General features: G+C 34.1%; 1 protein-coding gene across 1 annotated transcript; it reads right to left on the bottom strand.

Annotated features, from left to right (window-relative positions):
* Nucleotides 1–12,356: 12,356 nt before the first annotated feature.
* On the bottom strand, nt 12,357–14,453 carry LOC136969819 (uncharacterized). The gene has a single exon (XM_067264093.1). The coding sequence runs from the start codon at nt 14,451–14,453 to the stop codon at nt 12,357–12,359; it is 2,097 nt and encodes a 698-aa protein (XP_067120194.1).
* Nucleotides 14,454–14,719: the final 266 nt, after the last annotated feature.

Here is a 14,719-nt window from a genome sequence, read left to right on the forward strand (position 1 = left end):
GCTGACTAGTCTTATTGCAGTAACGTCTACATCTTCTGGTAGACCAATCTGCTCTCTCATTCCCCTCTCATGTATGAGTTCTTCAAAAAAACGAGGAATGAAATCATGATCTGAAAACCATAAAAGAACATGACTTTCTGTTGTTTGATAGGAACTAAACAAGTGACTTGTCCTTTTTAATTACTTTAAACTAGGCTATATAGCCAACTATTATTAATGCTATAAATAAAGGCTTATCATACTCTCCAATTCATAATAAAACTAATTTATAAAATTTAATTGTAATTTTAACTGTAACTGTGCAAGGTATCTTTTATCACAAAGAGTAATAAATTGCTTATCATATACACTTGAATATTATTTTCCAACTGATGAGAGACTAAGTCCAAAATGCATTTTTTTTTTCTTTTGGAAAATACACTTGTATAAAGTCCTATAAATTAAAGGATATGTAAGCCTTTATTTATACCATTCATAGCAATTTGCTAAAGATATAGCCTAGTTTACAGCAATTCTTGATAATGTCACGGAATTACTTTTAGGGTATTAGCCTGTAATATTGCGTAGAAAGATAATTATTTGTATAATGTTGAAATTTATAACCAATTATGTAAAAGATATGCTGTTACAGTCATTTTTATACAAACTTTAATATATAATTTGTGCGATTTTCGAGTTTATTTCATGTAATTAATAACGTGTTATGAAAAACATAAAACTTACCATTTTCTAGACGACGTTTTATTGAAGAATCAACTTTTAATTGAATCTGTAAGTTTTCGTAAACGAATTCGACCAAGTCCATCGTGGTGGCTGCCATTTTGTTGAAGCAGAAAAAGCACCTCGTTCGATCACTGCAGATTTAACCTCGAACCAGTGAAATCGCTGAGAAGTTCGCTGCGCACAGCGCTTCAAGTAAACGAGTTTAACAACGCTCTCAGCGGCATTGCTTAGAAGCGCTGCTCGCAGCGCTTAGTTTAACAACAACCTGATACTTTTGCTGTCCAACACTCCAATAAGTCGTCACCCCTGCTGAAAAAATAAATTCACTCTGCATGTGTGGTGTGAACTAATTTTTTTTCAGGAGGGGGAGTCGATCTATTTATTAATACGTTTAATATATTAATATATATATATATATATACACATATACATAAAATGTTAAGGCATTTTTATTAATAAAGTAATAACAGACAAACAAAAAGAAAATATATAATTTATATCAACGTCACACCAGAATCCAATTTTGCATTTTATCATGCCAGAAGCATTAAGAATCATTAGACGTTACTTGCCAACAATTGACAATTGCGAAGATGATGATTTAAAGACATTCATGATCGTTGAAAAAGAAAGTCCAGACAGTTAAGTGCTTAAAACAAACAACACTAAATGAATTTTTCAGTTTTTCATCTACAGAGTAATTGTAAATGGAGGACACAATGTATTGTAAGCCTATACGACTGTATAACGCACTACTGTATTTTATTAATTGTAGTTTTGTGGTTTTTTTTCCAACTCCGCTTTAGTCGTCACATCGGATAACTCGACACATTTCCACTTCCCCTTGGGGTGTCGACTTATGCGGAGTTGACTGTATTAATAATCAATGTGAAGACTGACATTGCATGTCTTCTGCCAGTTTATTGTACTCTGTTACATAAGATGTTACAGCAAGAGTCATACAATCATTCAGATGCTCATTTGTCATTCTGGATATGAACTTTGATTTTAAAAATTTCATTGTCGAAAAGCCACTTTCACAAAAGTAAGTTGATCCAAGGCAGGAGTTTAATCTTTGAAAAGATTTCTTTACAAGTGGATATTTTCTCTCATCCACAGTGTCCAAAAATCAGTTTGTGATACTCTCGTTTTTAATTGTAGGTCAGATTGAAAATCAATTATTTTCATTTCTAAAATACTGACATTTTTATTCAATATACTTGCAATCTATTGCGATATTTCAGAAATATTAATATCAACAAATGGATTTAAAATGAATGAAACAATTGGATGAATTTTACGAAAATCAGAAGATCTAATTTCAAAATTATTTTTAAGTTCAGCAAGATTTTCAGAATATTTATCTGATTCAATTTTCTTATATTTATGAATATACAGTAGAGCGTTGTTTATCCGAATCAATGGGGGACTGGGGTTTTTCGGATAACCGATTATGTATGAAAAAATATATTAACCTATCCCATGTTGAAATTTTTCTCTGTTGCATGTCGCTGTGTTGAATTTTTGCTGATGTTAAGCTTAACGTAAATTTTTTAAAATAAAAATTGTGGTTATTGTATTGTTAACAATTATTTCTTTAGTTTATTTGTACAAAATAAATATATTGAAAAATGTAAAAACAAAAAAATTATATTTTGGAAGTTAACCTCTTTACTCCCTTTCCATTATAAAAATAACTTTTTCGTCAGCCCACCCCGTATTATTATTGAAAAATATTATTCATTTGAATTGAAAAACGTGGTTTTTTTTGATTTTTTTCAATTTGTAAAAATTGGTTCCTAAATGGCACCTTTCTCTCTGGATAGCCAACTTTACAGGGGCCTGCAACAGTGGCTTCTCTGCATAAGTCGCCGTCATGCTGGAAAGCTGCCATTCGTCGGTTAGCTTTAGAAATAATTTAAAAACGAAAACATCACAAAACATAAAATGAAAATAAATTTATTTACAAAGACATATTTTAAATACTGTATATCTTGGCGGATAAGACGATAGTTAAACCATAAAAAATGGCCCCGAGAATCCGGGGTCGTCTTATAGGATACGAAAAAAATTAGATTGAAATTTATATAATTTTAAAGTTTCGCTGGATGAAAATTTTTTATAAAAAATAAAAAGACATAGTCGCTTCCAAAAAAACTTTTGGTGGATCACCATTTATTTCCTTAAAATGTTCCATTAGAATATAAATTTCAGGACAACCCGACCTTTCTTTGTAGGCTTCACAGCCGCCCAGGAAACAATTCTTTATAATAAATTTATATAAATTAAAACCATTATAAAAAGACGACAAACCGTAATTATTTACTAGAAGAGAGTAGACTGTGCACAAAATAGAATAGCCCATACAATGTTTTTGTAAATAGTCAAGGTTATTACCCGAATGCCCGAATTAGTGTGAATGTTTGCAAAAATCGCCAGATGCAAGAAAATAAAATTTGTTCATTCGAAAAATTACAAACAGGACATAATTCCGTATACACCATACAGTATTATTATTCAGATAATGATTGCTCATCTAAACTAAATTCATAGGCCGTTGATAGTTTGGGGGTCGTCTTAAAGGACAGATATATGCTAAAACTATAAAACTTCTACGAAAATTTTTACATTGTCTTATCTGAAGGTCGTCTTATCCGCCGACATATATGGTAATTACAAGTAATATAAAAGATGAAAAATAATTATAAAATACAATGTTATACATGACAAACGTGAATATACTCTGTATATTTACTGAATGTAGAAAGCAATAATAAAATACATTATTATAAATTGGCTATGAATATATACCAAATATAGGAAAAAATAATAAAATACAATATTATTTATAGATTTGCTGTGATTATATACCAAATATAAAAAATAATAATGAGATATAAAGTTATACATTTGCTCATAAATAAATAATATAAAAAAGTGAATAAAAATCATATAATTAGGAATAAAAGTATATATCCAATTATTATTTACAATATCTACAAAATTATTTACAACGAAAATAAGGAAAACTTACTAAAAATACTGTGATGTAAGAATGAAAAAATTTTCTGATTTTAAAAAATTAGATTTTGATTAATATTTTTCCACTGTGTGGTAAATTTTAAAGCACTGTGCTGGACACAAAGGCACATCACAAATTTGACAGTAATACCGGGTTTCCTTTCTTATTCTTTTCCCTGCACCGTCATGCTTAGTTTTATATACGGCACAGCGTCTAGCGGGAGATTTTTTTTTGTCGGTCGCCAGAAGAAGGTCAGGAAATGTCTTTCCGTCAGTCTAAGCGGACCTGGAGTTCTCGGACCTGACGTTCTCGGCTGACCATGTCTGGTAACCCTCGTTTTGGTGTGATATTCCTGTATAATTCTTTCAACAATATTAATTCGAAATTGTAAATGTTCCATTCTGCCACCATTTTTTTTATATAATACAAAAGAATTAAAGATACTAATATCTAATAAGTGAAAAAATACTTTTTTGTAAAATTGTTTCTTTCTTTTTCTTGCCACTGGATAATCTCGGAAGATGCTGATCCAAAAGGTCAACACCTCCCATTGTGTCATTATAATCGACAACAACCTGTGGCTTTAAAACTGTTTTACCGGTATGAGTTTCTTTGCTAACCATGGCTGGATTGTGGACCAGAGAGAGTGAAGTGATGGCTCTTTTGTCTTGCCACTTCATAATCATAACTTTACTTCTCTGTATCACCACTGTTTCTCCCTTTTTTAATTTTTTATTTCTAATCTCAGCCGGAACCTGTTGTCTGGTCGTCTGCACAGTTCCAAAGAAATCCATTTGGCATGTTACCAGATAATCAACTAAATGTGGGGAAGAATAAAAATTATCTGTTGTTAGGCCGCGACTCCACTAGTCGTAAAAGGGCCGTAAAACCCCTCGCCGTAAAAGCTTTTAATCACGTGACCATGATATTTTACGCCTGAGCAGGTCGTAAAACCAACGTAAAAGCGAGTTGAGCAGTGTTCAACTTTCGAAGTGAATATGACCGGTACCATCCACCAATCAGAAGTCAGTTAAATCTAGGTCATCGTGACACGGTGCGAAAATGGCGGAAAACGAGCTTTTGTGTACGTTCTCTCGTGGCTACTCTAGAAGATCTGGAAAGATTTATCGAAAACATCCGAAAGTATTCATGTATCTACGACAAGAGGTATCCCGATTATAATAATGGATGCCTAAAACACGCGATATGAACGGCCAAAGGAAAATCCTTCAATTTAGAGGAGTATATAATAAAAAAGCTAAGCTTATAAATGCTGTATATTATCTTAATAATATAATAATAAAAGTCAATATATGAAAGTAAAGATATTACTTTTACTATATTTGTAATTATAGTATAGAGAAAACTCGTAGAATATAATTATTGTCTTTATATTGATATATCATGTATACACCGTGACCGTAATAGTACTGTCGCCGTAAAAAGCTTCGCTAGCTGGACCTCCACCGCAATCTGAGTGCAAACGCAAATAGGTCACTTGATTAAAAGCTTTTACGGCGAGGGGTTTTATGGCTGTTTTACGGCTAGTGGAGTCGCGGCCTTAGACAATAACCCTTGCCTAACAACGAGTCCATTAATGATAATACTATTTTTGAAGTTACTAGCATATCCATATATTTATCATTTAGAACTGTATTTTTCCCAGTATATATAGTAAAATTATATAAATAGCCAGATAAGGACTCACATAACACCAGAATTCCACACCAGACCATTTGAGAGGCATGTATTGTCTCCACAAAAGACGTCCTTTGAATAGCATTAAACTCTCATCCACCACTATATCCCTTTCTGGGACATACAGACACGAATGTTTTGAGCATAAATTTTGAACTATTGGCCAAATTTTATTTAGTTTAGGATTTGGATGAGTTCACAGATTATAATTTTGGTTATCGGTAAAATGCAAATTTTGTTTTATTTCCAAAAAACGATTTATTGACATTAATCTTCGAAAAGTTGGAGTTGAAAGTGTTTCGTTCGTGGTCCAATACATCTCATCCAGTTTATGAATAATACCTTGCAGTATTATAACACTGAAAAACATATACATTTCCTTTATCAAAACAGGGTGCCACTGGCTCCTGGATGTCTGTGGCTTTGTTAGTGCATATCTATTAGTTTCTGTTATTATATGGTTCATCAGTTAGGCATCAAAAAATAATTTAAAAAATAATGTAATGGGGGTCTGCAACCCCCAAGTTGTAGGTCCCCTGTGGAAACAAAAAAGTCAAAGGAACCATACCCGTTCACGTAACCCTTTACAAGATATAGCCTTGTAAAGAATTGCCTACATCATTTCTGGCTAGCGTGATCGGGAGTCGTGTCGTTCTCTGCTAAGCCTACCATGTGTTTAATAGACAGTCTGGCAAGCCAGCCATTTATTCTAAAGACTTATCGGCAAAAACTAAAGAAAATTGCCCATGTAAAAGGCCAAGAAAACAGATTGTACACTCACCTTCAACAGCATTTCCCGCCTACCTCCTCTTGCTACCTGGCAACACCTAGCCTGTTCCTGATGTTGTGTAGGTGAGGACAGGATGAGGCCGCTGATCCCTGCCTCAGCTAGGTCCTGGGGGTTGATGATGAAGGTTGTGTTGGTGCCCGATGTAGTCTGAAAAATCACATAATCCAGGTTTCACATCTCCAAAGAACTATCCTTTGGTCATGCGCACTATACACAAGCTGCACTACTCACTGGGTGGTCGTCATCTCCCTGCCATTCGTCTTCATCACCCTCGTCCATGGGAACATCGAAATAGGGCTCATCAGGTGGCAGATGTTGATCCACAGGCACACCGATCTTCTGGAGTTGGAAACCCTGGCGACTGGTGCCCTGGTAGATGGCCATGATGTCCCTGATAAACTGTCGGAATTTTGCCGATGTTGTTGGCAACTGAGACAGGACCGCATCAGGTTTGTATCACTCAACTTTCAAATAATAGAAATATTGAAGAATAATTAAATTAACTTTAAACTTACAACCGAAAATTCATCAGAAATTTCGTTAGATGTCTCTTCAGTCATATTTCAGTCTCATGTGATTTGATGTATTTGCCCATTTCACTTTCTGAATTTTTCTTACAAGTCAGAGACATTTGAATTTTAGATTCTTTAGTTTGATTATTTCTTTCAGTTTTAAATTCTGAAATTAAAATATGAAAATTCACATTGAAAATAAAATCTTTGTTTTAAGGTTTTATATAATAAAAATGCGATCTGTGTTTTACTCTGTAACAACCACTTAAATCATTATTAAGCTTGAAAGGAAAACCTAGTTTTCTGTAACGTGAATAAATTCAGTAAATAAGTAGTCAAATATTTGAAAAAATTTTCTGCTGTTAAAGGAATTAATTATTTTATGTATGACGCGTTATTATTCATATTTAATTATGCAGTGTGCATAACTATGTGTAACAATACGGTAGATGTTGATTGGTGTCAAGTGTTACAATGTGACATTGGTCACTGACCAATCCATCACCAAGTCATACTCTTGTATATTTCCATAATTTATATATACCATAGGGAAATATACAAGAGTATGACTTGGTGATGGATGCATTAATGCCAGAGATGGAGAGGGCTTATCCTCAGCATGGAAGTTTGCAATTAAAAGACTTATAAATGGCTCGGAATCTGCGCAATGTTTCATATCATGAAAACCTTTAAGCGAAAAAATGGAAAACTAGCCAAGTGTTGAATAAAAGTCACTTCATTGTGCCAGTATACTATAACATAAATCACAACATGGTTTCAATAGCATCAACTTAATAATTTTTATCATCTGTTAACTGATGTTAGCTTGTACTATTATTTTAGCTTGTACTATTATTAGCTTGTATCATTTTGGAATTGTTATAATTCTTTTATTTTACATTTATGTATTTTTTACGCTTCAATTCTTATTTTAATTAGTTGCTCCGTTGTTCGTATTTTCAAATTTAAAGTTTTTTTGTTTTATTCTATGGAATTATTTTGTGTTTGTCAGTTTCAACCTGAAGATGATCTATGGAATAGATCGAAAACATTCGTTTTCATAATAAAACTCCCTCACCAACTAATAAGGTGTTAGTTACTGAATTATTTATTTTTGCTGAGTACGTTTTTGTTCATTGGTCACTGACTACGAATGTTAAAATATTGATAAAAATTTGGTACCAATACGGCAGGTGCCAATTTGGTTTAGTGGTGGAATTTTGTGCTCTTCATTTTTTTAATGTTTTTTTTGTGGTTTTTATTGTTTGCCTATAGTGTTATACATTTTTGGATTCCGGATCATGAAAATGTCAAATTTATAAAAATTACACAATTTTGTGAGAATCTGTGCAAGTTTAAAAATTTGGGATATTCTAATTCGATTATCCGGATTCGTGGAATGGATCGACCGGGAGTGATAACGGAATCTGACTCGCACATAAATGAGTACGTCAGAAATTTTGGGGTTATTGGCCTAGTAGTTTACGAGATATGAACCCCTTTTGGTTAATTTTAGACAAGACATAACTTCCTCCCGGTGGAATATTTTAAAAAAATATTCGGGTAGTTCTTAGATGATAATAAATATGATTTTTTTCTGAAAATTTCATTCATTTATCTTCAATAGTTTTTAAATTATTCACATTCTACTAAATCAACATTTTTTAACATTGACAGTCTCCGCAGTAACGGTCATTGACCTCTTGTGGAAACTTCTAGAACTTTTACCGGAAGTTTCATTTTTTTCCGTTTGTATTATTAATTTCCTTGGCATATCATATATTTTTAGATTTTTTTCGAGTAGAAGAAGACATTGCTGATAATTTTAAGATAGTAAATTTAATATTTTAGACAAAATTAATTTTTATAGTTTAATATGGATGCAGAAATACAAATTTTTCATGATACTGCCTACAGCATTGTTGATGAAATTAAGAAATATTCTCAGCATAATCGAAATGCTAAATTTGCAGTTGATTGTCATCTCACATACATATTGACACAGTTTACAAGAGTTATTGAATTAGCCAAAACTACACTAAAGAAAAATAATTTAATTGAACGAGCACTTTCAAAATTTGTTACTAAAGAGGATTTAAATGAATTTAAAGTTACTCAAATTGACGAATCTAAAGAAATCTTATTGGATATACAACACAGTATATAATCATAAGGAAACCTCTTCCAATGATCCAGCTAGCATAAAAGTTTCTTGCACTCCAAGCTATAGAGATACCCTTTTAAAGGGAATAAAATCAACCTCAGTTACAAATGACCTGCCTGCACCAGAGTATATAGTATTGGTATTTAGCGACAAACAAGGAGCTACAAGTGAGGAAACTAAATCTCATTTAACTAATAATGTGCAACCAGATAAATTGGGAATAGGTATACGCCGTATAAGAAAAATAAGAAATGGAGGACTTGCAATTGATTCGAATCATAAGAATGATGCTAACTATTTTAAGGAGAATGTTGAACAGATACCGGGCTTAATTTCAAAACTACCGAAAAAGAGACTCCCACTAATCAAAATTGCTTCAGTCCCCAAAGATATCTATAAAGAGGACCTCATTGAGGATATTTTTGAACAAAATGGGCACCTTTTAGGATCCAATTTCACAGAACGCACTTTTCCTGAAAATGCTCATATCAGGTTTTCACTTAATGATAAGAATCAAGATCACATTCCTGGATTCTTGAGGTAACTCCTATGGTCAGAGAAAAAATGGTAAAAGCAGGAAAGATCCACCTCCTTTGGACGACCTGCCAAGTTTTTGACTTTTTCCCCATTATTCAGTGTTATCGCTGTTTATCTTTTGGACACTTTGCAAAAAACTGTACTTCTACAGATAATGTGCGTAGTCACTGTGGTGAGCTTCATCTATACAAAAACTGTCCCAACATACTTTGTCCACCAAAGTGTACCAATTGTTCACATGAAAATAAAACTGATATTTGTCACAATACAATGGACAAATCTTGCCCAGTATTTCTTAAGGAAAAAACCAAATTACAACTAAAGACTGACTGTGCCATTGCAACAGAGAGAAAATCCGCCTTGTTTAAGGACTATAATATTTTGGATACATTATTTTGTAATTGGTAAGCTGTTAATTACTCTGCATACTAACAAGTCTTAAGAATCTGTTTACTGAGTGCATGTTTCATTAATATGTTAACACTTACTTTCTCTTAGTTGATGTACGCAACTTACCAAGATACGTATATAATTGTATATAGTTAGTATCTCTCTTGTAAATATTATATCTTAATCTCATGATAATTATATGCTACACTATGTACTATGCATCATCTTTGAATGTAAAATTATTGTTAATACTCTATTTAATATTATATTGTTATATGTTATATTTAAATACTGTTCAATCTTATCTAGAATTTCATGTATATTGTATCCATTGTTTTCTGTATGTAACCCTGATTATGCCATGCGATATGAGGACATGTAACAAACAAATGTTACGTTAAATAAACTTAAATAATGAATGAATAAATTGATAAAAATTAAATTTCAACACAAATTTTCCAGTATAAATAGTCTATTGATGGGTGAATTGAAAGATTAATTCTAAGACATTTTAGTTCCTTAATTAAATAAGTAACGAAATCAAAAATCTGAATGAGAGATATACAGTACTAGCAACTAAAGACAGGAAGATTGATCAAAGATCCTACAATTCTGAAACACTGCTTAGATTTACTATATTTTTTAAAATTAGCTTTTATTATTTGAATAGATTTTTCTAGACTTTATCAGAGAGACAGTGGAAACAATTTTAATACAGAGATTCTTGCTCTGCTGTGATAAAAGCCCGAGCACATGTTTCAAGAATACACAGTGTATCTATTTTTTGTGTCAAAGATCTTGTCGGAAGTTACGTGACTGTTTGTGCAGATATATGAATACTAATATACTAATAGACAAGTTTGAGATTCATATCGAACTATTTCTATTTTAATATGCAAAATATTTACCAGTATCTTGTTGTTATACACAGTTTAACTGTTGTATATTTTTATTGGTTTTTTGTTTTTTTGTGTTTTGTTTTATTTTTTTTATTGTTATTTATATACTTATATATACCATAAGATGTGGTGCAGCTTGGCCTATGTGGCCCTTGTGCCAAAAAACCTTAACCAACCAACCAACCAACCTTGCATGCAGGACTTTTAGATTGGTAAATGGATTTGAATTTGTTTCGAATTTCCAAAGTAGTCTTACATTCCTTGACTTGTTTTACTTCACTGGAACTGATTGTGAGAATTAAGTCAGCTTGGGCCTTGGAATCATCTTCGTTCCATGTGATTGTTTTTTACTCATCATCAATGGGTCATGGGTAGATTCCCTTCACATATTTCCATGTTCCATTTTTAACTAAGATAGCTTTTGCTTGGATTTTCCACATGTCAGAATTATTTTTCTTTAAAGGTTTGATTTTGATCATAATCGTCATTATTAAATATTGTTAGTGATTGAAAAATAGTCGTATCATTTCAAAATCTGTGGGTTTCCATATCTGCGTACCAGTATGTCCCTACAAAAAAATGAGTTTCATTTAAATCCATTTCCACGTTTTTGTGCGCTAGCTTGACTGAAAGTTGACTTTTCGATACTTGTTGGTAACTATCAGTGTGGAATTTTATAAAAAAGGATTCATACCTTGTTCTCTGTTGATATTCCAAGTTGTGTAGCAATTGGATTTGTGGAGTGTGAGGTATAGTCCAAAAAAAAAAAATTACTATGTGCTGCAGTTCTGTTAATCACACTTCTTCTTTGGGAATTTTCTTTTATTCCTTTTCAGAAGGCTTTTTGTGCATCCATAACTGGTTGTAATAAATGCAAGGTGTGGCAGCAAAGTAAATAAAAAAGGAAACTGCTTGGTTGGAACACACATACCAAAAAACGAGAGGAAATAAGGTACAAAGTACAAGAATCTTCTTATATAAACAATGGTCTAGACGTCACCTAGAATGCCCTTGGGAGAGTGTCATGATACTCTCACCAACAGATTGAATTTTTTCATGAAAAAAGGATTGAAAACATACCTTGAATAAATTTATAACAATATAGAAAAATCAACCAATTGAAAAGTTAAAATTTATTAAACTGGCTTAACCTATTTGACGTTGAATATTTTCTCTGTCACGTGTCGCTCCACGTTGAATTTTTTTCGATTTTAAGCCTAATGTGATTACACGTTTTAGAAAAGTAATAATTGTGGCTATCGTATCATTCCAAATCACTTTATATTTTTCGCACACAAAATAGACATATTAGGGAATGTAAAAAACAAAAAATTTTATTTCAGAAGTTTATTTTAGTGTGATATATTTCAGTCAAAAAATACACTTACGTAAAACCAGATAACCGGAGTGGTTAGTATTGGGGTCGCAAACGTTTTCGTAGCCTCTTCTAGGCTCTTCTTCAGGCTTAGTAGTAATAAATTCGAATATATTGCTTTTTGAAAGAACCGAGTTTCGAATTCCGTCACGTGAAAACGTTCCAACATATTTTTTAAACGAAACGATCACTGTTCTGTGTAGCGCGCATGCACTTCGAAGCGGCGATGATGTTAATGTTTAAAAATTATCTTCCAGCTGAAAGGGCCAACTTGTCTTTAAAATTGATGCACGTGGTGTTACATCCTGCTCTGTATATTTCCATAGCTTCCAATAATTTGAGATGTTCCGGGTGGTTAGTGGTGAGGATAATGCGAGCTGCGGTAAAGTCCGCCGTGACTTCTTGATCGGTGGCATATGTTGAGAGAGCTGTTGTGAGCCTTTTGTGTGCTATGTCCGCCTTGTGTTCTTTAATCCTTATCCCCATTGTACGTTTGGTGGAGCCACTGTAGACCATATCTCTGTCAAATCTGTGGTTTCTGAGGGGGATGGTGTATATTCCCGGTAGTCTGATTGGGTTCGGAGGATCTTTTCTGTTACGGAGTATTTGGAAAATGGTCTGGCATCTTCTGTAGGCTATACGGACTTGACGTTTTTTGGATATCGTAGCATATATCGATTTTAATCGTGGGTTAAAAGTGATAGGGATCCTTTCAGTATTGTTTTCTTGAATATTTAAGTGCCTTTCTGTCTGATTGTTACACTGTTTCTGGCACTTTCTGTACTTTCTACATAGTCCCCTTATCAGGTTGGTGTATCCGTGTTCTACCGCTATTTCGTTTATACGTTTGATCTCCTGATTTAGTGCCTGGTGAGAGGAGGAGTGCGTAAAGGCCCTCCTAACCAATGCTCTGAAGGGCGCTATTTTATACTGAAATGGGTCACATGATCCCATCGGAATATACATGGAGGCAGTATCAGTTTTGTGATACACCGAAGTGTGTATGTTTGGCCCTTCCAAAGCGATATCTATATCCAAGAAATGGATTTTAGAGTTACTATGCTGTTCCACCTCAATTTCCAGACCGTACGGATTTTTGTTCATCGCTTTAATAAATTGATCTATATTCGGTTCCGTCTTCCACAGGATGATGACGTCATCAATGTATCGTTTATAGAGCAGTATGTCGGGTAGGAAGGTAGGAAGAGTGATGTTTTCCAAACGTCTGACCACCATTTCGCACAGATCCCCCGACACCGGGCTCCCCATAGGAACACCCTTATTTTGCATGTAAATAATCCCATTGAATTGAAAAACCGAGCTATAACAAATCAAGTGTGCCAGCTCCAGAACCTCTCGGTGTAGTGATGTATCGTTGACCTTAGAGAACAGGAAGTCTCTTAGTGCGCAGAAGCACGGAGGTAGCTCAATGGAGGGATATAATGATCTGAAGTCCAATACTGTAGCGTAGACTGGGGAGGAGAGAGTTTTAAGCTGTTGTATCAGTTCAATGGAGTTGGATATGGTAAACTCGTAATCCTCTAGGTGCATGGTGAGCAAGATGTGTGTGGCTTTCTCTAATATTCGAGTTGAGGCCCTGGCCTTGTCTACTACTGGTCTTAGCTTCTGCTTATGTTTGTGTGTCTTAGCAAAGGCGAACAATTTAGGAACGTCGCGGGCATCCACGATAATATTCTTTAAATTTAGCTTGCTGGCGAGCTTCGAGTTGGCTAACCATTTCACCCTGGATTGTAGCTTATCAATATAATCCTCTTGGACCTCTGTACATTGGATCTCTCTGATGTATTCATTCAAGTGCCTCTCATAGGTATCACGTTTCATCAATACTAATCTTTTGTCCTTGTCTGCTCTGACCAATGTGATACGATTGTGACGTAACCATCTTGACGTTCTCCGTAATTTATCGCGGAGGGAATAAACTTCAACTGATTCTTTGGTCTGTCTTAACTTAAAGGTTGCCATCCATCTATAATATTCCCTTTGTTTCTCCGGAAGTCCTTTTAAGATGATCTCCATATCCGGAATGTAAGATCTTGTAGCCGTTTTTTCCGAAGGTGGCGGAGAGTATGACGGTCCAAACGCTAGGATTTCCTTGACAAACGATGGTACTTGAATGTCGTCCCATACCACGAAAGGATAGTGGTTTTGTTTAGACCTTCTGGGAGTTTGGAAGCGCAAAATCCACTGCACCTTTTTGTTATATCTTTCTCTCAAGTTGCAGCTCAATCTATGTTGGATGTTGACGAGTTTAGCGTTTTCAATGGACAACACACTTGGATGCTGCTGGAGCAACTCATTCTCCGTGGATATAAGTTTCGTCATGGCGGAGAATAGAGATTTCTTGGTACTTCTGATAGCCCGATCTCCATAGCAAAGTGAGATGGATGTGCTTGAATCGGGCTATCAGAAGTACCAAGAAATCTCTATTCTCCGCCATGACGAAACTTATATCCACGGAGAATGAGTTGCACCAGCAGCATCCAAGTGTGTTGTCCATTGAAAACGCTAAACTCGTCAACATCCAACATAGATTGAGCTGCAACTTGAGAGAAAGATATAACAAAAAGGTGCAGTGGATTTTGCGCTTC

The sequence above is a fragment of the Centruroides vittatus genome, unplaced genomic scaffold (assembly GCF_030686945.1).
Source record: "Centruroides vittatus isolate TY-2023 unplaced genomic scaffold, ASM3068694v2 contig_181, whole genome shotgun sequence".
In the NCBI taxonomy this organism is placed as follows: Eukaryota; Metazoa; Arthropoda; class Arachnida; order Scorpiones; family Buthidae; genus Centruroides; species Centruroides vittatus.